This window comes from Poecilia reticulata, chromosome 22 (assembly GCF_904066995.2).
Source record: "Poecilia reticulata chromosome 22, P_reticulata-male-v2, whole genome shotgun sequence".
Classification (NCBI taxonomy): domain Eukaryota; kingdom Metazoa; phylum Chordata; class Actinopteri; order Cyprinodontiformes; family Poeciliidae; genus Poecilia; species Poecilia reticulata.
In genome coordinates, this window is record NC_088851.1 from 3,163,105 (window position 1) to 3,189,391 (window position 26,287).

Genomic DNA, 26,287 nt, shown 5'->3' on the forward strand with positions numbered 1-26,287 from the left:
TGTTGGCTGCCGTACATCGCAGTGTGTGTGTATGAGACGCTCAGCGGTCAGCAGAGTTCAGCAGCAAGTTCGGCTCTGTCTATCTGCCTGGTTCTGTCCAGTGCTGCCCTCAACCCCTGGGTCATCTACATGACACACAGGTAAGCAGGACTCCACACAGTGGAAAAATGAGAGCACAGCGCTTACACTTGCCATTCTGTAAGAAAACACTGGCTTACTTCAAGTAGGAAACAAAAACAAAAACAAAACACACACACCTGAGACCTGGTGCCGATCACAGACAGGATGGGTGTGGCCAAAGATGTGCATTCTTAAATGAAACTAACTTCAAACACAAGCTGGGAAAACTCCTGGAGCCATTTCTGACAAGCATTCAAAACTGACCAATCTCTAGAGAGATAGGACGTTTCTAATGCACAACAAATAAAAACCATTAGAGAGTGGTGGGCTGTGATGTATGAGAGCACATTTTTGAATTTCCGAGGTTGGAAAAAGAAAATCTTAAATGGGCAGTATTATGTCAAATTGATCTTTCTGAGCTTTACATCATGTTATAATGTTATTCCTTCATCTAGAATATACTTGGAGTGCTGCTTTGATTCTTAAATGCATTTTTTGAGAAATCTTTTAATCTCCATATCAACCATTAAGCTGTGCAAAATGCGCAGTTGGATCTAGCTCCGCCTTCAAGACACAGCTCCTCCTCAGAGCTGCTGTTTCCAAGCTTCTGAGCATCTGCATTTCAGAGCCGGCCTCCTCCTCTCAGCTCCTTCAGACTAGTCAGCAGCAATTAGCAAATGTGCTGAGCCCGTTATAGGAGCTACTTATCAGAGCAACACTTTTAAAACATTGTTAAAGGGTTAATAGAGGAGCCATGTTGTGGTGACTTCCTGAAGGCAGAGTTTCAGAAAGAACAGGAGTTTCTTAAAGAGCCAGAGATCCAATATTAAGACATTTAATTACAAAGTCAAATTTCTTTTAAGTCATATATTAAAATAATACAGTTTATTTAGAACAACTGAAGGTAACAGTTACTTGATTGTGCTATCAATTAACTGTTACTATGCGGCCTGGAAGTCACATAATACTGCCCCTTTAAAGCACCTATCAAAGTAAAAAAACAAAAAAACTTCATCTCATTATTCTGTTTTTAATAATCCACTTTTCTCTGAGTCCAGGAGATACAGGTCAGCAGTGCGACAAAGTCTGGGCAAATTACATCAGATGTGGTCTGGGATGTTTCCTCTGCAGCCTTTCCAGAAGTCTGTCGGCCTGACCTCACTCCATACCACCACTCCATCAACTGAAACTCCCATGTCGGAGGCCGACCTCTGTTATTCACGCAGCCAAACTTGACCAATTACCGGCTTGTCTGACCCTCAGAAATTTTATTTTTACCTTTCAGCTCAGTGAACACCACCACGGCTAATTAGATCTTCTAGCAAGAAGAACTAATTAGGTGATTGTTTCTACTAACTGAAGAAGAATTGAAGCTATAATATTGAAAAAATAAAATAAATTAATTAATTGAGAGGAAACTAGATGCAATAAGCCTGGTTTGAGGATGCATGTTAGGGGTAAACATACATCCTCAACTATAACTATACAGCTACTAATAAATTATCCATCTAAATCTGAACTGGTAACAAAAGGGATGGGAAAGTTTGTGTCAAATTCAAATTTGCCGAGATGTGGATCATATTTTTAAGGTATATAAGTTATAATGCACGAATAATGGAATAATCTGCTTAAATATATATGAACTTTGCACTTATGACTTCATTAATATTATGTCAAAAGCAAAAAGATTGTTATATCCTCCTGACTACCAGGAAAAAAAAAATATTGCCCAATCACCATTTTTTTTTAAATCCCCCAGTCTTGTAAGGTAATAAAAGGTTTTATGCACTTACTTTGTCTCTTCCCATAAAATGTGCTATTACTGATAAATGGCATTTTTATGAATTAGAATAAGGTACGTACAAAAGTCCCACCCCTTCACATGTGGCATCATTGAAAAGCCCTAAATGTCCTCTGTAGATACCAAAAGGAATTAATTCAGTAGAATGCAGGGGGTGGGAGATGTTCAAGTTTAGAAATGTCCTCTACAGAGGACAAAAATGAACTACTGGTAGTCAGGAGGATATTAAGAACAGGTCAGTGAATGTCTTTAATAAAGCCATGAACTAACCCCCATCTGTAACTTCACAACATTTTGCAGTGTTGTGCTGCCATCTGTTGGTTATTTTAGGACATAACGAGATTCACAAATGTATTCTTTTGGAGAGTCGGCTAGCAACAAAAATCTGTTCTTACAGTTTCATATGTGAGCCAAGAATGGTTCCAGACTGTTCACAAAACAAAACAAAAAAATGCATTAGAATCAAATAAAACTCAAGTTTTTATGGTCATTTTTACAGCTGCATAAGATGATTAAACAAGACAAGACAATCACACATTGTAATAATATTGTGAGAAATCTAAAAGATTTATTTCTCTTTGATCCTTTATGAAGTCTCCACACTATGACAGAACTGGAGTGTCTCAGTCAATAACTTCTATATCAGGCTTCTTCATCAAGAGCAAAAGAAGTCCATCTAATAATAATTAATTAGTCAATAAGAAACTAGAACTAGAAACTAGCCAGAACCTCACTAGTCAGACAGACACAATCACTCCAATAAAACCTTATGGTTGAGGTGGAAATGATTATGTTTGTTTGTCTTTAATAGCTGGTTAAACTACTCATTATCTTTGGCCTGTATTGGCTGTGAACCTAACTCAGAAAGACAGGAAGCCTTTTTAATTTCAAGTTTATTTATCCCAAGCTGTATCTTTATTGTGACATCCACCAATATTTTTGCATATCACATGTTTTTGTATCCAGCAACCCTCCCGACCCCACAAGGGACAAGGGTGTATAGAAAATGGATGGATGGACGGACGGACAGATGGCTGGACGGACGGACATGTTTTTGTACCATCATTCAACCGCAGTTTACGTTTAATGTAGAAGTTAAAACTGTCCTCATTGTTCTCCTGGGTCTAGATGGAGGTTAGGTGTACATACCTGGTTCACGACCTCAAAGTAAAGAGCCAGCGTTGTGCTGGCATCAAGACCGCAGATCTTCCACTGGCAGGTTCCTCCCGTCCCAATCTCCTGAAATAAGAAGGTTCACAGTGTTGACAACATTACATTGCTTTCAGATCGTTTACATGGCACTGAAAAGATGAGCAGGGGTAAACATAAGAGTAACTGTATTCTTGTTTTTTCTTTCTTTTCTCTACCAACTCAAGCAGTATCTGTAAGAGGCAGCATTATGACCCTCCAACACTTGAGTGAAGTTGGCCCCTCCCTCTTCTTCAATTCAAATCAGACAAAATTGGTGTCAATCAGCTTGACTATATTTGTGCAGGTTTTTTGTTAGTTTTTTGTTTGTGCTGCTTCAGCTTAGAAGATATTAACGAAGGTTTAAAGTTCAAAGGGTCAACCAGACCCCCACACCTTTACTAAATCAAAATGGCCTTTAAACTTTCATTAATATCTTTAAAGCAAAAGCAACACAAACAAAAATTGTTGCTGCACAAACATCCAGACGAAAATTACTTGATACAAATAGTCTCCAAATGCTGCCAGTCTAAGTTAATATGTAACGTAAACTGATAGAAAACAAATATATGCATTTGTGGACTGATCTCAGCTTAATGTTCTCCTGACTTAACTTAAAATAAAATCCTAGAACTGCTGTGGGATGTGTTCATATCTGACAGAATCTAAGCTGAAAATGTCTGCATGTTTGATAATGAGAGCATTTCACTCTGTTGTTCCCGTGTGCGCCTGTAGGGGACAGTGTGATAAAGTGGTGGCAGTGAGTCTTACGTTTTCAGACACACAGGGTCCTTTTGCGCTCAGAGACACGCAGGGGCCGATCGCGCCACACACTTTGATCTCTCTGGATGTCTGTAGCAGGACAGAACAACATTCATTACTGCGTGGAACAGACGAGCCGGGGAAGAGCTCTGCTGCCTCCTGCTGGCTTTCTGGTTCATACCTTGACCTCAAGTGTGGCAGAAAAGGCCATCTTGAACGATCCCTGGACGTCTTTGGTGAAAACCCTCTGGAAGGTTTGTTTGAACAGAGACGTGTTGAAGGAGTCGGCCATCACCATGTATCCTCTGACAAAACAGAAAAGGCATTGAAAAAAAATAAAAAATTTCTTACAACCATTTGTACAAGCAACCAACTACATTCAAAATGTCTTCCAGAATGCTACCAAGATAGTGAGCAGTGTAAGCATATTACTAAATTGTTACAGAAGTTATGATAATTATTACAGAAACAAAGAAGCAATTAAAAATGCTATAAATGTGCTACTTTAGGGAATGTATATTTTTTGTTAAACTTTTCCCCCTTTTGACACATTATGACCACAAACAAGTGGAGAACCTTCAATCAGCATGAAATCAATTTGATTAGAGATGCACCAATCCAATATTAATAACAAAAAACAATTATATAATAATAATCATTATCATCATCATCATCATCATCATCATAATAATCATAATTTGTGTATGATTTTAATGTTCTAGCATTCCATGTTCAAGCAGCTATTTATTTTCCTTTTTCAAAACCTCGGCTGCAGAGATAGACTGAGTGCTCAGGTCCAGCTGGGTTTTAGGCTTGAGACCTGGACATGGATCAGTGTTTTTTGGGGAAAGCATTATGACACTGAGGGTCCCTACAACAGACATCCAGATGTGTGTGTTTACCCTGTGTAGTTGGGGCAGCATTTCATCTCCAGCAAACCCGTCTGATCGAGAGCGCAGGCGTAAATGTCGATGATGTGGCCATTAGTGGAAGCTCTGTTAGCGAGAGCCTCGAAATGCTGCGACACACAGATCAACACACACAGTTTAGACACAGATGTTTAACCCGAGGCTGCCGGAATGCAACTTCACACCCCAATAAAACAGATTTAGTGTTGGGTCGATTATTTCTGTACTATAGTGCCAACCAATGAAATGCCAAATCCTTTCCACACTGCAACAACACAAAATCTTGATACCCTTGAAATAAAACTAAACTAACTCACAAACAACTTTTCAACTAAATATATGAGACTGTTTTAAGTCAATAATTCTTTAATATTGATATAAAAAAGTAATAGTTAGATAGGCAGGTTTATGAACTTGCAAGACATTTTCCCATGTTATAATTGAGAAAAAAAAACTGCCACTGGAACTAGTAGGTTTTTATTAATGTTAAGAAACTAACTTAAAATAACCTCCTATGTCTTGTTAAAAAGTTGCTTGTAAACTCCTTGTGAGTTTAAAGTGAACTAATCTATTTGCATTGGAAACTAAACCAAAACTATTTGTTAAGATTGTGTGTTTTGCAGTCTGCCACTTGGCACGTTGTCCTGGGTTCAATGGCTGCCTTGTAAAGCACTTTGATTCTGGCTGCAGAATCTCATGTTTTCCAGGGAGGGAGATGCTGTCCCATACCAAGACACTTCCAGTTTTCTTTATAATTTGAATTAATATGAGTCAATCAGGTTAGAATTATCAATGAAGTATTTTTAAATTTGAACTGAACGTGAATAAAACACTTTACATCACCTGAGGTGCCAAAGTGTTGTACAGAATTCATAAATACATTTTAAAATATTATAAATAGCATTATAAAAGACACAAAAGACAGATTTCAAAATTTCAAAATACTTTTAAAATGAGCCTAATAATTAGTTGTCTAATTAACATCTCTTCAGACTTTTTGCTGTGATTATTGAAGGTTGTTTCTTCTTTTAACAACTGTAAAAGCGCACTTATTGTAGGAAAAGTGCAGTAGTAATGACATTTGACTTTAAGGACACAGACCGTAGCAGTGACTCACCTTGGTAGCTTTCTTCATGAACTTGGCATTGTCCTTCTCGATGTCATGCCAGGACCTGATGGGGGTCTTCAGCTCGTCCCCGACCACCATCCCTGGTCCCTGCGTACCAGGGCCCCCGATGAACGTCATGATCCGGGCGCCGGTGTTAGGGAAGGTGCACTGAATGGAGGGAGAGTCAGTCAGATTTTGCACTGCGTCGTCATGACGATGAGACCTGAGACCTGACCCCTCACCTCCAGAAGCCCCACAGCAATAGACATGGCGACACCCAGCGAGCGCAGCGGCCTCTTCCCCTGAGTGACAGGCCAGGGGTCGCGCTGCAGCTCCCCCAACAGGTCAGTCAGGTTCATGTCAATTTTCTGCACTGGCTGCAAGAACCTGAAGTCAAAAAGAGAAACAGGAGCCCGGCACGCGGCCACCACACTTTAATCAAGTGACAAAAATACTGACAAAAACATCTTATAGCTGCAGAATGTAACTTTTATGAAAAATATATTTTTTTTTACATATTTGTTAAAACTATCATTATGTCCTGAAAGTATGAGACAAATTTTAGAGAAAAAAAAAATCAAGCTTCTCTTCCTTCATGAACTTGCCAGTGGTTCTACTGCCATCTGCAGAAATACAATTCTCAGTCAGAAACAACCAATCACAGTCAGGGGGAGGGCCTTAGCACTCTCCATTACACCCAGCCCCATGTAGTCAATACTTTTTTCTGCAAATGAGTTAATGATGGAAAATCAACCTAACTTTACAAAATAACTGTTAATTCGCCATCACTGGTGGCTACATGAACTAGCCTTGGTATTCATGACAGGCTCTGCTGTGGGGGAGCAGAGAGCAAGGATGAGCAGTGCATACAGGAGTGTGACTGACAGTGGTAAGACCCGCCTCCTGGCTCTGATTGGTTGTTTCTGCGGTAGGACCACAGGGAAGAGGCAGATGAGCTTCGTTGTTCACAGCTCGTCTGTCTCATATTATATTATGTTATAGGGCAGGGGTCCCCAAAGTCGGTCCTCAAGGGCTGGCATCCTGCATGTTTTAGTTTTCTGGTTTTACACATCTGCTTCAAATGATGGCTCATTAGAAGGCCTAAGCAGAACACTGACTCGCTGAGGAGGTTGTTACTACCACCAGGGAGAGAACTAAAACATGTAGGATGCCGGCCCTCCAGGACCGACTTTGGACACCCCTGTTATAGGGCATAGTGACAGTTTTAACAAATATGTAAAAAAAAAAGAAAAAAAAGCCTATTTTATAAAAGTTACATAGTGTCTCTAAAATTAGTGCTGGTGGGTCAGACTGGATATTGGCTGGTCAGCATTTCTAACGATCTTACCTGTTGGACAGAGGCTGCTGGGAGGTTTGAGGCCCTCGACCCTGAGCTGCAGAGGGCTTTGTTAGACCGAGCATGTCCTGCAACAAAAATCATATCGTATCATATGTTTATCATACAACCACGTCTTTGATTTTTTTAGCTGTGAAGGATTAAAGAGTCCAAAACCTGGACAGGTAAAGACTGAGACATAAGGGTGGAGCTATATGACTTCAGGTTTTATCACAATATTTTGTTGTACTATTGTGATAACACTAAAAAAAACAAAAATAACTATTTATTATTACTTTATTAGGTAACTGTATGGCTGTTAAAGCATGACAGCATTTGTAATACACTACTTTGGGACACCGGTCACATAAAATGTGATTTGCATCACTAAAGCATATTCTGATTCTGAATCCTGACAATACGGACAGCTCTGGGTGGTTTTAAACATCACTAATTGAAATTTATTGTGAAAACGACAAACCAAAATGTATCACGATAAATGATAAACGACACCTTAAATGACCAGGATTCCATTTACCTGCAGCTGCTTGGCGTTCAGGTCCTTTGTGCCTCTGAAGACGTAACTCTTGGAGATCCCCTCACAGCCCAGCTCGTGGACCTGAACCATGCGTCCAAAGGTGATGAGTCCCACCAGAGCGGTGGGGGGCAGCAGAGACAGGGACATCTGCAGAGACTCTTTCAGAGCCTGCAAGTCCTCGTCCTCCATGCAGGTGTCCACCACGTACAGGAAGACAAGCGGCATCTGAGGGCCCCGCTGGTGCCGGAAAACAGAGTTGGTCAAGCATGTGGCAGCGAGGCGAGCCGCTCGTCGGTCTCACGCTGCAGCTTTCTCACCTGCACAACATACTCGATGGTGGAGAAGTGAGGCAGCAGCTCAGCGGGCTGGTTCACCTCTGAGATGCCGGCGTAGGATGGAGGAAACTGAGAAGAAGAGGGTCGGGTGTCAGTCTCTCTGGATCACTGTTCTCCCGTCCCCACAGCAGGACCCCACTCACCTGGTTCCTCTGGTAGCAGAAGTTACAGGCCCACAGCTTGGCTCTGTAGTCCACTTGGCTGAAACAGGTGGAGAGGAAGACAGAGGGACAGTGGAGGTGCAGGAGGAAAAAATGTATATATTTTGAATAATTGTGTTTTATTTAGGTTAGCTTAGCCGGACAGCTAAGCTAACCTACTGGTAATTTAAGTTACAGAATTTTACACACAAACCTACTTTAAAGAAAAAAAGAAGAAACATATGGAATTTGATATCATATGGTAACTTAGAGAATAGTTTTAGATAAATGTTCCATTTGTTTTCTCTGTCTTTTCCTCTCGTCAGTCACATAATTCCTTGAATAAATATAATTTGGAAAGAGAACAAATTATGACATGAGTAAAAATTAGATGCACAAATATGTAGAGTATAAGACATATTTGGATGAGACAGCTGGGGGTTTGTTTTCTTCTTACTCCACTTCAAACTGCACATGGAAGATTTGGTTTTTTATGTTTGATTATTATTATGACATTTTATTGTTTTCTTAATTATGAGTCACTTTACTTGTTCAAAATAAATCAAAATTTAATTTCATTAATTGAAACAGAATCTCTACACTGTTTCAATAGAAAATTGGTTTCTGAATTAAACAGTGAGCCTAAAAAAAAAAAAAAATCAAATCGTTGGACACTGAAAGATTTGCATCTCTAAGGGACAAAGTTCTACACAGACTGGTGAGTTACACACAGGTGGAAGGGCAGCAGGTGAGGCGTACCAGAGTGGGTTGAGGACCGCACGGCAGGTGGCACGGCTGCACAGGACGGGTTCGTACTGGATTGGGGGCAGGTCGCTTCTCTCCCGCAGTGGTGTGAACAGAGCGGCCACCGGCACCACCATGCGGGTCGCCTCCAGACGGCTGGAAGGCCAGACGTTCCAGCTGAAGCGGACGCCGTCACGCTCCTCGTTCTGAGCGATGTACTCGGCGAAGGTGGCCATGTCGAAGCAAGGGTCACAAGGTCACAGGAAAGCTGTGGGGGTTGGCAGACTTAGAGTACAGTAAACAACAAGCACAATGGTCAGTGGAACGTCAGGGTTCAAAGGTTAAATATGTCAATCAAGACACGCTAAAAGAGTGAAACTTTGATTCGTTTCTCTTCTGCAACTGATCACAACACAGTTTCAATGTAGTGGGAATAATTGCTGCTTTTCTGTTTTAAATCAATGCAGTTGATTGTCGTCACATTTTTATTTGGAATTGTTGTGTGATGATTAAAATTAGCTTAGTGCTTTTTTTTAATGCAAAGATCCACTTTTTTTCACTTCTGTTGCAGATACCAATATCTGAAGCCTAGTATCGGTCGATTCGATCCAATACAGAAAAACAGCTGAAATGGCATAAAACTTTTCTTTAAAAAAAAAAAAAAAAAAACGTATGTAAATGTACTGAATTACAAATTAATTTGCCAACTTTGCACTAATAGAGCACACTGAAATATATCAATAAATTTACTAGTTTCAACATGGAAAAACAGCTTTCATTTGTTCAGTCAGTGTAATTAGGAGTGGAACAGCTAATGGAAAACAAATAAAGAAACTGAAACCGATTATAATAAAAGGCTGACTACAGTACTTACAATTCAGAATTCTTAATATAATGTAAAATGAATAACAAAGCATGATGTCACTCAGAGCCCAAAGCATAAAATTTGACTTATGGATCAGGTACTCTATCATCAATACCAAATCTAGAATTTTTCCAGTATTGGAAAAATTCTAGATTTTTTGGGGGGGGAAGCAAAGCATGGCGGGCCACCAGGCTTATAATACACTGGGGGAAACCTTGGACTAGTTTTATTGAATTTTTTAAAAACTTCTCATGTTTTTAAAAAATTTAAAATAAAGGACCAACTCACAACTATCATCTCAATGCACTTTGCCAAACCAACAAGTCCAATACAAATCAAGAAGCTTACATTTAATTCAATGCAATCTAGTCAGACTGGTCCAAAATCAGTCTTGTACATTCCAGTTCGACCCCAGTTATAATACAATGTACTCATATTCCATTTATTAATGCTAAATGGCAAATAGTTATCCATCTGAGGAATCCCAGCTTACTGTGCAGAATTACTGACTTGACCTCAACCACTTCGGAGGCATATGGCGATAGAGGAAAGGAACAAGCTGGGAAGAAACCGTTAGAGTATGTAATCTTGGCAAATATTGACTTGATAAAACAAAGCAACCCGATATCATAAATCAGATCCCCCACAGGTTTGTTATTAAGTAATAATTTCCTCAAATTTCCGTACTGGGTTTATTTAAGGCTCACACAATAAAGTGGGCTTTACTACATAATCCATTCCACAGTTTTCAGCTTTGTATTTGCAAAAGGTTCAGAAATCCAGGTGTCATTTTCATGGCCACTTTACAATTATGCATAAAATAAACTGAACTTTGAGGTGGAAACATGATCAAATGTGGATAAGTTTAAACCTAACCCCAATCCCCCCCATATAAAGAGTACATGATCTGGAGACTAGTTAGCTTGCTGTTGATTTCAGAAAACAAATGCAGGATAATGCAGCTGCAGCAGCAGCAGGCTTATTGATCAGACTTTAAATGTCAGGGAGGAAAGTTGCTTCTGTTGAGTGGCCAATCCTTCAGCTACGAGATCATTCTTTATCCAACTCTCAATATGTTTATAGTAATTTTATAAATATATAAAACCCTCACCCACCCAGCCACCCACCGAGCGACCAACACCCGTCGGTTTTCACTGACTTGGTTATACTTTGGCTCACATTAACTTTAAGCATATCTATATATTCGAAGAAAGGTGTGTAGAACAGCACAAGTCTATAGCCTGACTGACATCACTAGGTTCACTGTGTGTTTCGTGTTTACAGCTGATAAATGTGGACTCCCAAAGATGCTAAACAAATCCGTTTAAACCTCAGGTCATCTCCTGCTACCAGGCGGGTGGGTGGCAGCTTCACTTAGGCTGCCCAGAAGCAGCTACAGCCCATACGGGAGCAGAATGTGTTCCAGGCGAAGCCAAAGATCTCTCGGGTGCAGCCGAGAAAGTGTTTCAAAAGAAAGTCAGAACTTACCGCTGCTGCGAACCCGCCGCTCCTCTCCTCGCGCTGACAACGAAGTAAAACAATATGGCGGCAGCGGTTGCCACGTCAAGACACAGAAGGTATGCGAAGGAAGAGGTCTCACTCTGAGTGAAACAGAGAAGCCACATTCCTCGTCGCTCCAAAGACATCACAAACAATAAACTTCTACAAAAACAAACATTATTTGTCACAACTCATAGGAGGGAAAAGTACATAATACATAATTGATAGAACTATTAATGGTGAAAAACGGAGCTGCTCTAAATGTTTGTCAGGAACATCTCCTCTGCTCTTGTAAGTTAAGCATGTGAATTTCTTCAAGATGATCAATGTTTTTTTTTTTTAAAGAGGTAAAAATAAGTTCAGTTCGCCAAAAACCATGTAGCAGATCTTGACAAAAATGCTTTACCCAACATGCAAAGCAGTCTGAATGGCAGAAAACCAAGGCTGAACATCACCTCAAAACATCAGCCCCACAAAGAACAAATGAACAGATGAACATGGAACCAGTAAGAGAATTTCATAATTCTCTTACCGAGATCTGGTTTGTTCGGGGTTTTTTTATAACATGGAAATAACGCATTTTCTTTTAATTCAAAGCTATATAATCATCTTCAGGGCTTTCCTAAACTTTTTAAAAGCCATCTATCCATTTTCCTGCACCCTTGTCCCTAGTGGGGTCTGGAGGGATGCTGGTGCGCATCTCCAGCAAGACATTTCGGTTGAGAGCCGGGGTCACCCTGGACAGATTGCCAGTCCGTCGCAGGACAACACAGAGAGAGTACAAACACACTCGTACTTAGACACAAACAGACAGGACAAACACCCATACACACACTCGTACCTAGGGAGACTTTAAAGTATTGAACCCAGGACCTTCTTGCTACAACAGTCCTACCTACTGCGCCATTGTGCAGCCCACACAGTTTAAAAACCTTAAAACAGCTCAACTTGGTGTAATTTCATCAGTCAATGAAATAAATACACACCAGGTTTAAAATGATGCAATAAAAATTTTTTATTATGACAAAAATACTGTCACTACCCAATTTCATCCTGTGCCATTTACTCCTGTAATGGTTCAAACTATGTTTTAATTTTACATGAAAACATTTTTACCAACCAAAGGTAATGAGGCCCGTTAAATATCAGCTCATCTTCCATAAGACAGAGGAGCATTCCGGAGGTTTCTCTGACAAACAAAAACATTTGCTGAAAAGTTCAACTATTCCTTTAAACTCACAATTTACCTTCACTGTTTTTCTTAAAGGACAAACTGTATTTTATTTGTTGGTGCAAAGCAGCAAAAGACAGGGTTTGCCCCACCTCCTCCACCTGCAAGGAGGAGAAGAGTTTCCTCTTCTGTATTAAGGCATCAGCTGTGTGGGAGGTCACATGTTGTTAAATCCCATCATGCCTTTCATGTTGCCAGCAGCTCCTTGCTGGAACTGACGCATCATGGACTGAAGACCAGCCATGCCTCCTAAAACACACAAACATAACAGAATGATACAAATTCAACTGTTTGATGAGCTGTGGGACGTTTAAATATGTGCAGGAAAAATAATAATAACATGAAGCAAAACTCATCAAGCTGGTGGAGTCTATTTTAACTCCAACTGCTTTTAAAACCAAATCTGGATTGTTGAAAGAAACAAGTTTGAAAAAAGTCCGTATGATCTGTTTTTTGAGCACTAGGCGTTAATGTCTAGGGCATAATAATACATTTTATTCTGTATTGTTTTAGTAATTTTTTCAGCTTTGTGCATGAAAGTCTGTTTTACAATGTTTATTTTTTATAAAACATTTACAAGTGAGTTAGATTTATTTTAATATTTTCTGGCATTAAAGAGAAAATGAAAAAAAGTTGCTCATGAATTAAACTCATGTCAGTTCAGACAGTGCAGGCTGATGATGCTGCTAACAGACTTTAGGTGGGACATGTTGGAACAGTGCACTCATTACTCTGAACAGCTGATTCTCTTAACCTTGGCCCCTCTTAAAGACTTGAGGAGTTTTTGTAACTTAAAACCTAACTGACATACAACCAAATCTTATTAAAAGCAAAGGGAATACATCAAGTCTAATATTCCTGGCTGAATAGAGTCAAGCAGTTTCTTTGTAAAAGTTCATTACTATAACTGTGAAAGCTTCTTTAACTTGTGGGGCTTCCTAAAGGTTAATACTTGGCCTATTATTATTTCCATTTTAAATACTTCCTCCAGCAGGTACTTAGAATAATAAAAAAAAAAAACTCTTTCCATTTTATGTCAACAAACTGTAGTTTAAAATTATTTTTATACAATACCAGGCTGTGAAGATAACATTCCTCAGCAACCTTGTCAGACTGATTCACTGGATTTACTAAGGCATTTTGGTATTTCTCTACATCTTCCAACTCCTTCACATCTGTTTTTGAGTCTTTTAATCACCTCTTTATAATTAAAGAATTCTGTCATTAAGTGAAGGTGTGAAGTGAGCTGTGGATGAATGTTCACTGTGGGAGTTGTACTGGAGAGCAGGTCTTACCCATATGATGCAGGACCCGAGGGTCCATCATTTTGGCCATCTGCTGGTTCAGTTTGGCCATCTGAGATGGGTTCACATTTTTGGACATGTCTCCTCCTGGAACACCAAACATCACAAACATGTTAGCACATAAATCCAGAGATGCTCATATTTTCTAAAAACCTTGAGGTTGTTTTTATTTTCTTGCTCTCCTTTCAGGTCATGATTTTGGGAAGTGTTGCATAATCAAATAACACTTCATCCTTCAGAAGATTTTACAAAGTGATTCATAGTTTTCTACATTCACATAGTCCTCCTTTAAAAGTGGTTATTAAATATCCAGACATGTTATCTCCATCCGTTCAGAAACTGATAAAGTGAGGGAAGACGTGTTGTTCAGTGGTTTGCTCAAACACAGCTAGCACAGCTAGCATCCAACATTACTCTTCTGATTAAGAAACATTGCATCACTACATCAGAACCAGATCAGAGTCTCCTCTAGGCATGAATTGTGGCTCACTGGTACCTTTGAATAGTCCTTTGATGCCTCCCATCTTCTTCACCATCTGAGCAAACTTGGTGTACTGAGTGAGTAACTCCTGAACGTCTCTGGTGGCAACTCCAGATCCACGGGCCACCCTCTGGATCCGGTTGGGCTGTTTACTGAACAGCTTCGCTCCATCTTTACTGTCCAGTTCTGTAAAGCAAACGTAGTGAGGTCAGTCAGAGACTTCACCCTCTCCGTTAATCTTTCATAGGTTGAGGTAATTAGAAATCCCGTTCAAACTAACGTCTACATTCAGATCTGCTTGACAAATTCAGAGAACAGTAGAGAGAGAGAGTAAGTGTCACAGTGTGTGTTACCCTGGTCATTCATGCTGTCCATGATGGTCATGAGCTTCTTCAATCTGGCCATTGATTCCTGTTCATTTCCTTTACTCATGAAATCTGTACCGAAGCCGGGAATCATACCCTGAATGCAACACACACACACACACACACACACACACACACACACACACACACACACACACACACAGTTCCAGAGTCAGGACAAAGAGAGACAACTCCTCTTCAAGGTTCTCAGATCAATCATCAATAAGGTCATTATGTATTAGATTACAGCATATCAGCCCTTTTGAACATTGTATAGTTAGGGTTGCAAACAACTTATGGAACTAACAACATCTACTCATACAAACGCTGAATCAACATAGTTTTACTATTTACACGTCAACAGAAATCCAGCAGCTACATGAAAAAAGAAAAGAACAGGCAGTCAAAGATCTTAAAGACGACCCATTAAGCACAATACTGCTTCTAAATACAGACCAAGCGCTTTAAATAGAAAACGAAAAAACAGCCATTTTTTTGTCAATAAGTTTATGCTTTTTTGGTGTCTGGAAAAATGAGCAGTTTCAAAAACCTCCCGACTGTTAAGTCACAAAGTGCCATTTCCTACCAACCCAAGCTTGGTCAGTGGGTTTTACCACTGAAGCAGCTCATTGAATTTAAAGTGAGAGAGGCCCCAACAATGATTTGTGCAACAAATGTGATAAACATGTTTTGTCGCCCACAGAGCTATCCCAACATGTTCAGGGAAGCATAATAGGTCGCCTTTAAGATAATTTGAGAGGAAGTCTTCAGTTACCATAATTTGTCCAAAGGGCCCCATCTTCATGATGTTCTGGAACTGCTCGTACATGTCCCTGAGCGTGAACTGACCTGCAGGTCAGAGATCAGGAGTGAGTAGCCGTGTCTGCAGCAGGTGCTGCAGTGGAGGCGTCTGGGTTCTCACCATGTTTCAGTTTGTCTATCAGCTCCTCGTTGTCATCCAGCTTTAGCTCGTTCACTCTGTCGATCAGTCCTTCAATATCACCCATTCCTGCAACACAAACCATCTTTTGACTTGATGCAGAATTCCGGCATGTCTGCATGGGTTCAACAGTAAATTTAAATGTAGCGGTGGAAAATAACAACAACAAAGGACCAAAGTCCTTTATTCTGTGGGACTTTGGGACTTTTAGTCTGTGAGAAATAAAACACACATGAGAAATAAAAATATGATGTTTAGTTGCATCCCTCCCACCTGACCTGAACATGAAACTTGTGTGGTTCAGGTCCGACTCAGTTTTCCTGAGCTGTGTCTGTAGTTCTGCTGCTAAAGGCTAACGCTGCTAGAAGCCATATCTGCCATTTTTCTGAAGTTTTTTTAAAATTTAATTTCCCTTTGGGATTAATAAAATATTTTTGGATTTGAATTGAACTAAATCATTGTTCCTACAGTATTCAAGTCAATACTCAAACAGATTGTCCAATCCTACTGATCAACTTAAAGCAGTTATTTCGACAGAGATCAGGTCTTAAATACAGAAGGACAGGTGGATGGATGGAAAAAGACCAAAAAAAGGCACAGGATATAAATGTGCAAACAAAACTAATTTTCCCAAATTCTTTCTGTGTCCACAGTTATCCAGAACCTATCTAGTCTGTGCTGGAACTCTGAGAATTCTAACTATTTGGGTAGATCTTTGCTTTTCTATGAATCGCTACGGGATGGAATTACATATGATCCAAATTTAACTCAAAAATTCCACTGAGCTCCACTGAAAAGAATCTCTGCAACGTGGATAGAAAGAAAGGTCATTTTCCCCAGAGGCAGTGATCAGACGTTAGAAAGATGAACTAACCCTAACCTTCATCTAACTAACAGGGGTACATTCTTGGTAGAACCAGCAGGTGCCGTCAGAGCAGAAACACAGGAGGGTTTTACCCAGCAGTTTGCTGATGAAAGGTTGAGTCTTAAACGGCTCGAAGTCGTCGATGTGTTCCCCTGTTCCGATGAAGATGATGGGACTCCTGGTGGCCGCCACACTAACAACAGAATATCACAGAGTGAGGGTAAACCATCGGCTCGCGGGCCAACCAGCCGAGCAGCGCTGTGCAGCAGAGGTTCTTACGCGCTCAAAGCTCCGCCTCCTTTGGCGTGTCCATCTAGCTTTGTGACGATGACCGACGCTACGTCCACTTTGTCTTTGAAAGCTTTAGCCTGGGCTTCGCAGGCCTGACCGATGGAAGCATCCATCACGTACACAATGTTATCAGGTTGCTATGGGAACAGAGAAAGGAGGAGCATAAAATATAACAGTAGAGAAAAAAAAATCCTTAGACACCAAAAACACTTAAGACACTAGAGGTGAACCGATTAGTTATTAATATCGGTATTGATCTTGAAAAAATTATAGATTAGATATCATGACAATGTCCCCATTCCATGAGGGTAGATCTAGTCAGTCTAATTCTATGCTTTGTGCTCTGAATAACATTATGCTTTATTATTTATTTTACATTGTATTTAGAATTTCTAATTGCCCTTTCCGAACCATTAAAAGATGTTTGTTACATTTTATTTTTACATGTTTGACCAAGGTAGTCAACTTCTTCTTTTATCAGTTTGTTTCTTTATTATTCATTTTACATTGGCTGTTCTACTCCTATTTACAGTGACTGAACAAATTAAAGTTGTTTTTCCATCTTTGACTAAGCTAGTGAAGCTATTGGTGTATTTTGGTGTGCTGTTCTGGTGCACAGCTATCAGATCAATTTGTAATTCAGTACATATATGTCTGTGTTTTAAAAAAAATAAATGTTTTAAGTAGAGATGTGCCGATCAGGTTTTTTCCTGCCGATACCGATCACCCATGAGGGCCGATCACCGATACCGATCACATAATTTTTTATTTTTTTATCATAAACACTATGTGGAAAAAGGAACCATGAATTCACCTTAATTTAGACAAAAACTTGTTTCTAATAACTTTTTCCAAGAAGAAAACTAAACAAAACAGGCATTCTGCAAATTGTACTGCTATTGGTAATACCATCTTTAACAGACTGAAAACATATGAAGGCTCTGAAGAGTCTAAATAATGCAAAAAGCCAAAATAAAACCTCTCACCATTGCCAAAGACATTCAAGTATAAAACTTAACATTCAAAGGCAAATACAGGTTCCATTACAATAAACAATCCAGTTACTGAAGGAAAACTTCCTGATGGCATGGCGGCTAGCTGATTACTGCTAATTCTGAGTGGTTGTTTCTGACTGAGCGGAGTAATTATGCAGAACAGGGAGGAGATCGATTCTTTTTTTAGAGACTATCTCATGTTAGGACAGCGAAAGTTTTAATACGTATGTAAAATGTATTTTTTTAGGTTAGATGTTGCAGCTTTAAGCAGAGGTTCGGTGTGAGAGTCACTACCAGGTGGAGCAGAAGCGGCGCTCCGTCTGTGAAATATTACTACCTGTAGCGTGTAGCAGCGAGAGCAGAAGCAGCGTCTTACGTCGCAGCTCGAAGACTTAAATCAGTGGTCCCCAAACTACGGCCCGCGGCCCGAATCCGCCCCGCGGGCCCCCTGACCAGTGGACCAGAGAGCATTCAGATATTTTTTCATATATTGTATTTTCCGGTTTATATGTGAATTTTTTATATGTGGATTTATATGTGGACCACCAGGGGGCTCTTTAGCAGGAAGTGTGTCCTGTAAACTGTGGGTGTTTTGTTTTGCATGGCGCATTGCTGCCATCTGTTGGACTTTTAGGGAACTGCTTGACTTTTATGTTATTTAATCAGTACGGTTGTTATGAACGTTGCATTCCAGGTTGAATTCTTCGAAGCAATGCCTGTAAGTAGAAGCTTATACTTCAAAACGAGCCTTTATGTTAACATTTGAGGAATTCATATGTTAAAGTTACTTTCCCTCAATGAAATATATACTAGTCAGTCCCAGTGACCGTTTCACTAACGGTTTTTGCCCTTGTGCTTTCTGGGTAAAAACCAATCGAGAAACGCGCGCAGCCCACCCCTCCCCCGCTGAACAGTTTTAACCTTCAACCCACCCCCCCTCCCCCGTCAACAATTTCTGGCAGCGCAGGTGATAAACGTGTAACACTTTTTCTGTTACAAACTGACTCCGGCCCCCCACCAGAGAAGGGAAAAGTTATGTGGCCCTCACAGGAAAAAGTTTGGGGACCACTGACTTAAATAATTTTGCGGGTTATTTGTTTAGCTTTCTGACCGTCATGCTAATCCGGGTGAGTGTTTGTAGCTGTGCGCTGCTTTACCTGCTATCTGATCCTCCATATGTCTTTTTTTACTGCAGTGAGCCTCGATGTAGCCAAACTCAGTCAAGTATGGCATTGTTTTTATGTCGTATTAGCTTTGTTGTGTTGATGCATTTTGACGTGCTTCAATTTTCCACCGCAACACGCAAACTTCCCCATTCACTCAGTGCGTTATAGTTCCACATCGCTTAGGATTTGTTGCTGCGCGTTTGCGCACTGTGAAGGAAAGAGGAGACCAGCTGTACAGGAAGGCTGCAAAATGAGATGCAGGTGATCGGTATCGGCAACAGGAGCCAATGATTGCCGATCACCGATCATGCACTTTTTCACGAAAATCGGCCCGATTATGATCGGTGACCGATCAATCGGCACACCTCTTTTAAGTCAATTCAGCCGTTTCTCTGTCATATTGGCCGGTACTAAACCTCAGAAAAAAGTGGATTGGTGAGTCCTTACTTCCGTCCAGCTGATCCCCTGTGGTGATGAGTTCAGGTACTCACCACTGCATTGGAGACTTGCAGCATCTCCTCAAACAGTGAATCCTCCTGTTTGTGTCTGCCACTCGTGTCCACGATGATGATCTCAAAGTTTTCGCCTTTGAATTTCTCGACGCCTTCAGCGGCGATCACCACAGGATCCATCTCAGTGTAACTGAACCCAACACAAACAGGGAACCATGAGGAGAATGAGGGAGGGGGCAGAGAGGTACCAGGGGCTAATTACAAACAGGGGAAGCAGCACAGGAACGCTCACCTGCCATAAAAAGGTATTCTGGCTTTGGTGGCGTTTTGTTTGAGCTGATCGAAGGCACCTTGGAGACAAGAGAGGAGTTTTCACATCAAAGAGAAGATGTTTGGGCACACTGGATAAAGAGTGACACCATGCTAGGTAATGCTACAAGCAGTGTGTGTGCCTACCTGCTCTGAAGGTGTCGGCGCAGATCAGGCAAGTCTTCCAGCCTTTTCTCTGGTAATAATAAGCGAGCTGTCGGGAGAAGAACAACACTGCTGTCAGTGGAACACAGACATGAAGGTCTAGCAGCTGTGTGACACAGTGACCATCATTTAACAGTTCCTCCAGTTTTTCGCAAATCTGCAATTGCAGAAATGTACGCAAAATCAGCAGATCTCTGCCTTTTTTTTTACGTCCACACATAAATGTGAGTTTACTGCAAATTTTCCGCAAAAACCAATCTGTCTGCTTGTTATTTTTTCCTCTTCATTTTCTTCTATATGTAGAGTCTGAAAGGGATGTAATGAGGAAAACTATCACAAACATCTTTGCAAATATTTCTAAACTGATGTCACAAAATCAATGACTTGAATTGTTAAAAAAAAAAAAAAGCAAAATTCTGGAGAAACATTTCAGGATGATCTGGGTTCAATCTGGAGGTTTGGAGGTGATAAACACATTTCATTCAATTCCACCAAATACCGAGGAAATGGATGCAATCTTCTGGTTTTGCAGAAATTTAAAGTAAAAAAAAAAAAAATGCCTCGCCCAGGGATTTAGCAAATAAATATTTTATTTCCAAGTATCCTAAAACAGGAAAGAGTTTGATTTCCATTATTTCATGTAAATATCTGGTTTCAGATGAATTTCTTGCACAATTCACTAAAAGCTGTTAATTAACCTTAATTTCAGAAGTCAGTCTTGTCTGGGTTCCATCAGAATGCCACATCTAAACCAAGTGACTCCAAACTGAAACTCATCTCAGGTTGTGGGAACATTAACTATCCACATCTTCATCAGGCTCAACAGATGTTCATTCAGACTTAGTTGGAACCAAGACAAACATCTGTTTCCTCCGTTAATTCCATTCTTTTTTGACATATGCTTTTTCTCAATGTGTATAAAAAAGGTTTTATAACATTTAGGTTTTTTGTGCCTAGCATACTTTAGTAAACAAGTTCTGTTTTACTTTCCTCTGATCATAACATTCGCTCAGAGTTTCTGGGGACTGTTTCATATCCTGATTGTTTCAAATGTTCTTTTCTCTACATTATCATTGAAGGTTTTGGTGCTACTAGTCAAGGGTTTGACCACAATACTGAACAGTTGCGATAACAGAAGCTTCAAATAAGGATGAGGAAAATGTTCCATAAGGTCTGATCATCTTTAAGTCTGTAAACATAAGTGATGAGAGAAAGCAGTCCTTTTTAGTCGTTTAGAAGAACTGTAAAATGCCTGTGGTGTTTTAGGAGAGTGTGTCAGGTGTACCAGCAACCCTCCCGACCCCACTAGGGGACAAAGGGTGTACAGAAAATGGATGGATGTGTCAGGTCCAGGTGTGTGCAGTCACCTTGGAGCAGGTTGTAGTTTTGCCACTGCCCTGCAGACCAACAAACATGATGACGTTGTTCTTGCCTTTGGTTGGAGTCCAGGCCTTCACGCCGGGATCGACCAGCTGAAACAGAGCACACACACGTCACACACACATGGACACTTCACAGCAACTGGAACTCATGGTTCTCATGACTTATGGACCTACCTTCACCAGCTCCTTGAACACAGCGTGTTGGATCATCCTCCTCTTGTTCAGGCCTGAGGCCATCTCCTCCAGGTCTATGGCGGACCTGCAGGGGGAAGACAAAGGATCTGCTAACAGCCGGGTTCCGCCCAGGAGAACGAGACCAGAACCCGGCTGCATCATGCTTACTTGACGTTTTCCCTCAGCTGTTTGACCAGTTTGATGTTAACGTCTGCCTCCAGGAGAGCAGCACACACCTCCTTCAACATGGCGTTCAACACCTGGGAGGACAAAAACAAACAAACTCCTGAAAATAGCATCTAAAGAACCACTCTCCCATTTCTCCTTTAGGAACCAAATCCAACAGTTTTTCTCCTTCTTTGTGAACAAACTGAATTTTTAATTTCTCACAAAAGATTTAAATTCAATTAAAACTATGATCCTGGGGGTGCTGTGGTGGCGCAGGGGCAAAGCACAACCCATGTATTGAGGCCTTTGTCCTCATGCCAATGGTCGCAGGCTCGATTCTCAGCCTGGTGACATTTGCCGCATGTCTTCCCCCTCTCTCATAACCCTCCTTCCTGTCAAACTACCTTCAAATAAAGGCCACTAGAGCCAACAAAACCTATAAAAAAAACTATGATCCTGAAAGTTACCTTTAAAGAAAACCTAGATAAACACAATCTAAATATCTCATTTAGTCCACCATTTCTTTTTTGCCTCCTCTAACTGTAAAAGTGCACCATTGCAAAAGATGCTACATTTTTTAAAAGATTTATTAAAAGACAAACAGAAGCTTTGTCCAACGTAATATTTGAAGGGAAAAAGCTGATTTAATGTCTCCTTTTATACATGAGTCTGAAGGAGCATTTATGGAAGAATTGTTCATTATTCATCACATTCTTTCACCTTGTTTTTAAGAGAGAGCAGTTGGTATTACGCAGATCTGCAGTAAATCTGGATTTTACTAATATTTCAGCACAAATACAATAAATTTAAAAAGTCAACATTGGATAAAAAGTAAGCAAGGGGAAAAAAATAAAGTAAAATAGAAAATCTATGATGGTGTATTAGGGTCATTGTAGAGATTAATCTCAAACTTTCAGGGGTTTTTTTCTTGCAAATTTTCAACTTGGAGCTCAGAAAATTTCTAGAAAATTTCTGAGATCTCAAAAACTTCTGAGATTTTGGCAGAAATTTACTCTTTACAGATTTGCTATGAAAGAAATCTGAGATTTTATTTCTAAGTCAGCTCAACATGAGCCTCAGTAGAGAACAGAGCTCCCTTTCTAGAAGCCTCTTCTACTTCAGGTCAAACTGAATCAACCTTGTAAGGTTTCTTCAGTAGCAGTTTCCAGAACAAAGAGTAGTGCTTGCCGCCACGCTGTGTGTCCTACCTCTTCATTGATGATGGTGGCATTGCTGAGTGACCTCAGCGCCGAGGTGATCTTCCTTCCCAGGTCGGCCAGCACCATGATGGCACTCTGAAGTAAACCTGGAAGAGCCCAGAGGAACTCACAGACATGTACAAAATCAGCAACAAAACTAAGATCCTGTTGGCTGCTACACTCACTGCTTACCCTACCAGCCTGTGGTCATGTCAACCCTCACTGATTCATAGAACAGACTTTACTGTACGTTATGATTTTTTTAATATTACGGCATCATTGCATCAAACTGAAATTCTGTAGCTGATGCAACCTAAGTATGTGTGAGGTCAAAATGTGCCACTTACCGTCTGTGTGAGTGGGTGTTGTGGAGTGGAAACTTCCAGGTAAGAATCCTCAGTGAGTCAGAGACTGCTGCTTTCCACAGCCACAGCTTCTACACAGAGAAGAGAAAAACTATGTGAATTAATCTCCTCTGGGACAGAGTGTGAAAACATGAGCTGAAACTATGATTTAATCAGATTAATGTAAATACACACCTTTTATTTATCATTTTTGGTTGTGTTTAACTTTGGATAATTAAAACGTCTACCAGCCCTTTAAAAAAAATGTACGTTTATTGGTCTTTAAGAGAGCAACCTTGAACTATTATACCATTATCTATATATTATTTGAAAATAGTGTCCAAACAACAATAATATCGTTTATCGCAATAATTTCTGGGATAATTTATCGTCCAGCAAAATGCGTTATGGTGACAGATATAATTACAAGAACAAATTTGCGAAGTGGAAGGAAAGTCCATGACAAATAACTCAAAAACTGAACCCACTCAGAGGCTAAATATAGCTCCTACTCAAGTCATTTTTAAAAAGTCTTGGAAATTTCTGGAATTGCACATTTTTTCTTAGAATTTACTTTGGTAAGATAAAGATTATTCATAAAGCAGCAGTTAGTCTTTAAGACACAAAATGATAACAGAAGAGAAGGGGAGATTCAGTGAGCCTAGCGGTGTCTGGAACATGGTGGAAAGGCAAAAAGGAGAATTATTCTGCATAAAAACATTCATAAAATGGATAATTTTATGAATATTCAACAGCAGGCGCTGCTCCTCTGTCCTGTTTGGGTTTTCTGTACTTCCCCATTTTATGATGGTCATTTTGCCAGATCAAACAAGTAGCCAATCACAGTGAATTACTGTCAGCTGATTGTAAACATTAACATCAAATAAATGGCACAGTAAAAGGACCAGCATGGCTAGATGGCGCAACAAATCACAATAATGAAATCAATAAGGTGAATAAATAAGGTATGAATAAACATATTTATGCTGTGTGGCGATTAATTCAGTATTGCAGTTTCATCATCATGAAATTCTTAATTCAGTGTAAGCTGTATGATTGGTTCAACAGATTACTGGAACCGCATTTGGTTTTTTATGACTTATTGTGTTTCAGGAAGGAACCAATCACAGTCTGGCGGCGACACACTGCCTCACTAAGAAAGTAACATCTATCTGAAATAAAGCAATGAGTCACCCAGTTTCAAGTTTGCCATAGCAAACGTGCAACAAGATGAAGCGGGGAGAATTAAATGTTTGGCCTGCATGCAAAACTCTGTACAGTGAGAAACTAGCACTGCACATTACCCTACACACACCATCATAATGGTGAAAAACAGTAAAGGCTGTGTCATGCTGTGGCCAGTAACACTTGAATATGGACAAATTATATATACAGGAGAATCCTGGAGGAAAACCTGTTAGAACCTGCAGAAGACCGGGGTGGAAGTTTAATCTTCCATCAGGAGAACCATTCTGAACATGGAGCCAGAGCTACAGTGAGAAGCATGTTCATGTGCTAGAATGGTCTAGTCAAAGTCCAGACCTAAACCCAATTGAGAAAAAAAAAACTGTGGGAAGACAGAAAATAATGTAGATTCTCTCTGTCTGGTCTTAAAGAACTTCACACAAGATAATGTTGACAACTATTTCAGAGTTTTTCTTCTATTTCGTAATTTTTCTTCAACTAGTTTATAACATGAGGTCCCAGTGAGATACATGTACTGTATACTAACGTTTGTTTAAAACAAACATGGGGCTCTACGATGGCTGGTCAAGAAATCTGATTTTTCTAATGTCGAAAAACATCACTTGTCATTTAGTTTGACTCAAATTCTTATATATTTAAGATCTTAACATATTGAAGGTATTTTAATTTCTTCTGGAGTATTTCAAGAGTAATAATTGAATAATTATTTAAACCTGACGACACTTCAGTGTTTTTAATCCTAAACTGTGTTGGGTGAACAGCCAACAACCGTTAAAGCCTTTCGGTTTAATCTACTTCATCGTAGAAACTGAGACCGACGAGGTAACAAAGCTAAATAATCTCCCAAAATAAAACTAATCAAACAGAACACTAAGTCAGTCTCTGGTGGACGCCAACAACGAGGCCTCAGATTGATGGTGTGCGTGTTGTTTTTTTCCCTCAGTTTATGAGCGTCCGGCTCTCAACAACATCACAGCTGTTTACAGCAGTGCTAACGACCTAGCAGCTAGCTAGCTGAACAGCCGACAGTCCAATGTCTTCATCTGGAAACTGTCTCCGGGTCCAATTAGCTCATTAGTATCTAAAATGGCGGAAACTGGACCACAAAATAAATGAGGAGAAATGTGTCAGTGGTTGTTCAGGCTTACCGAGCGCTGGACACTACAATGTAAACGCAGCCGTTTCCAAACTCCACCAGAGAAGTGTCATCGAAACAGAACTAAACCGGAAGCCCTGCGTCATCACGGGTTGTTAATATTCAGTTTATGGGCGTAGTACCGCCGCTTACTGGGCTGGCGCATGGACGTGCATGTCGAAATGGCCTCCTGAACTGGATTTTAAGGTATTTTGGTTGAAAAACTTTCCCCGAATGTCGTGAAACCATTTTTTTTAAGTGTACAGACTCACTTTTCATGTATGTACAAGAAGATGTCAAGTATTACAGATTTAGGGCACACATCAAATTATAAGATGACAGTAAAAAAAAGTAAAATAAAAATATAAAATAAAATTTGTCAGACATCAAACAGAGGGAAAAGAAAAATGGGAAAATCAAATCAAATTGTATTTGTATAGCACATTTCAGCAGCAAGGCATTTCAAAGTGTTTTACATCATAAACACAAAACCACATAGTCATGCAACATAGACGCAACAATCAAAACATTACATTAAGTGCCATCACTAAATTTGTAAATGGTTACATTTCAAATACAACTCTAAACAGGTGGGTTTTTAGTCTAGATTTAAAGGCACTCAGTGTTTCAGCTGTTTTACAGCTTTCTGGAAGTTTGTTCCAAATTTGTGGTGCATAGTAGCTAAATGCTGCTTCTCCTCGTTTGGTTCTGGTTCTGGATGCAGAGCAGAACCAGAACCAGAACCAGAACCAGAAGACCTGAGGGGTCTG

The 26,287-nt window shown here is 40.1% G+C and overlaps 3 protein-coding genes across 5 annotated transcripts in view; 1 reads left to right on the forward strand and 2 right to left on the reverse strand.

Annotated features, from left to right (window-relative positions):
* The window catches only part of LOC103458124 (adenosine receptor A3), a 2,826-nt gene extending 1,299 nt beyond the window's left edge, over window positions 1–1,527 (forward strand). The window contains exons 2-3 of the mRNA XM_008398711.3: window positions 1–140; window positions 1,179–1,527. The exon at window positions 1–140 is cut by the window's left edge and continues 14 nt beyond it. Of these exons, the coding sequence (XP_008396933.1) occupies window positions 1–140; window positions 1,179–1,356 (318 nt within the window). The 3' untranslated portion in view covers window positions 1,357–1,527. The remainder of the gene's footprint in view (window positions 141–1,178) is intronic.
* Window positions 1–11,487, reverse strand: part of sec23a (Sec23 homolog A, coat complex II component) — a 20,287-nt gene extending 8,800 nt beyond the window's left edge. Inside the window, exons 1-12 of one of the 2 annotated variants that reach the window (XM_008398713.3) lie at window positions 11,334–11,487; window positions 8,996–9,248; window positions 8,240–8,297; window positions 8,079–8,165; window positions 7,762–7,998; window positions 7,236–7,312; window positions 6,130–6,274; window positions 5,897–6,055; window positions 4,774–4,889; window positions 4,053–4,176; window positions 3,881–3,961; window positions 3,071–3,160 (exon numbers count right to left, since the gene is read on the reverse strand). In XM_008398713.3, coding sequence (XP_008396935.1) covers window positions 3,071–3,160; window positions 3,881–3,961; window positions 4,053–4,176; window positions 4,774–4,889; window positions 5,897–6,055; window positions 6,130–6,274; window positions 7,236–7,312; window positions 7,762–7,998; window positions 8,079–8,165; window positions 8,240–8,297; window positions 8,996–9,216 — 1,395 coding nt within the window. In that variant the 5' untranslated portion in view covers window positions 9,217–9,248; window positions 11,334–11,487. Of the gene's footprint in view, window positions 1–3,070; window positions 3,161–3,880; window positions 3,962–4,052; window positions 4,177–4,773; window positions 4,890–5,896; window positions 6,056–6,129; window positions 6,275–7,235; window positions 7,313–7,761; window positions 7,999–8,078; window positions 8,166–8,239; window positions 8,298–8,995; window positions 9,266–11,333 lie in introns of both variants that reach the window. The other variant, XM_017302632.2, reaches the window with a different exon arrangement.
* An 848-nt stretch (window positions 11,488–12,335) lies between these two features.
* On the reverse strand, window positions 12,336–25,688 carry srp54 (signal recognition particle 54). 2 transcript variants are annotated; one of them, XM_008398714.2, is made up of 17 exons: window positions 25,531–25,688; window positions 23,180–23,268; window positions 22,842–22,939; window positions 21,634–21,725; window positions 21,466–21,550; window positions 21,277–21,381; window positions 19,892–19,958; window positions 19,728–19,785; window positions 19,475–19,625; window positions 16,811–16,959; window positions 16,624–16,724; window positions 15,649–15,735; window positions 15,502–15,575; window positions 14,715–14,823; window positions 14,377–14,547; window positions 13,872–13,967; window positions 12,336–12,825 (listed from the first exon to the last, which is right to left on the reverse strand). In XM_008398714.2, exons 3-17 carry the CDS (start codon window positions 22,917–22,919, stop codon window positions 12,734–12,736), a joined length of 1,515 nt encoding a protein of 504 aa, XP_008396936.1. In that variant the 5' UTR covers window positions 22,920–22,939; window positions 23,180–23,268; window positions 25,531–25,688; the 3' UTR covers window positions 12,336–12,733. The 2 variants fall into 2 exon arrangements, with proteins under 2 accessions (XP_008396936.1, XP_008396937.1); XM_008398715.3 differs by having other exon boundaries at window positions 23,180–23,265; window positions 25,531–25,622.
* Window positions 25,689–26,287: the final 599 nt, after the last annotated feature.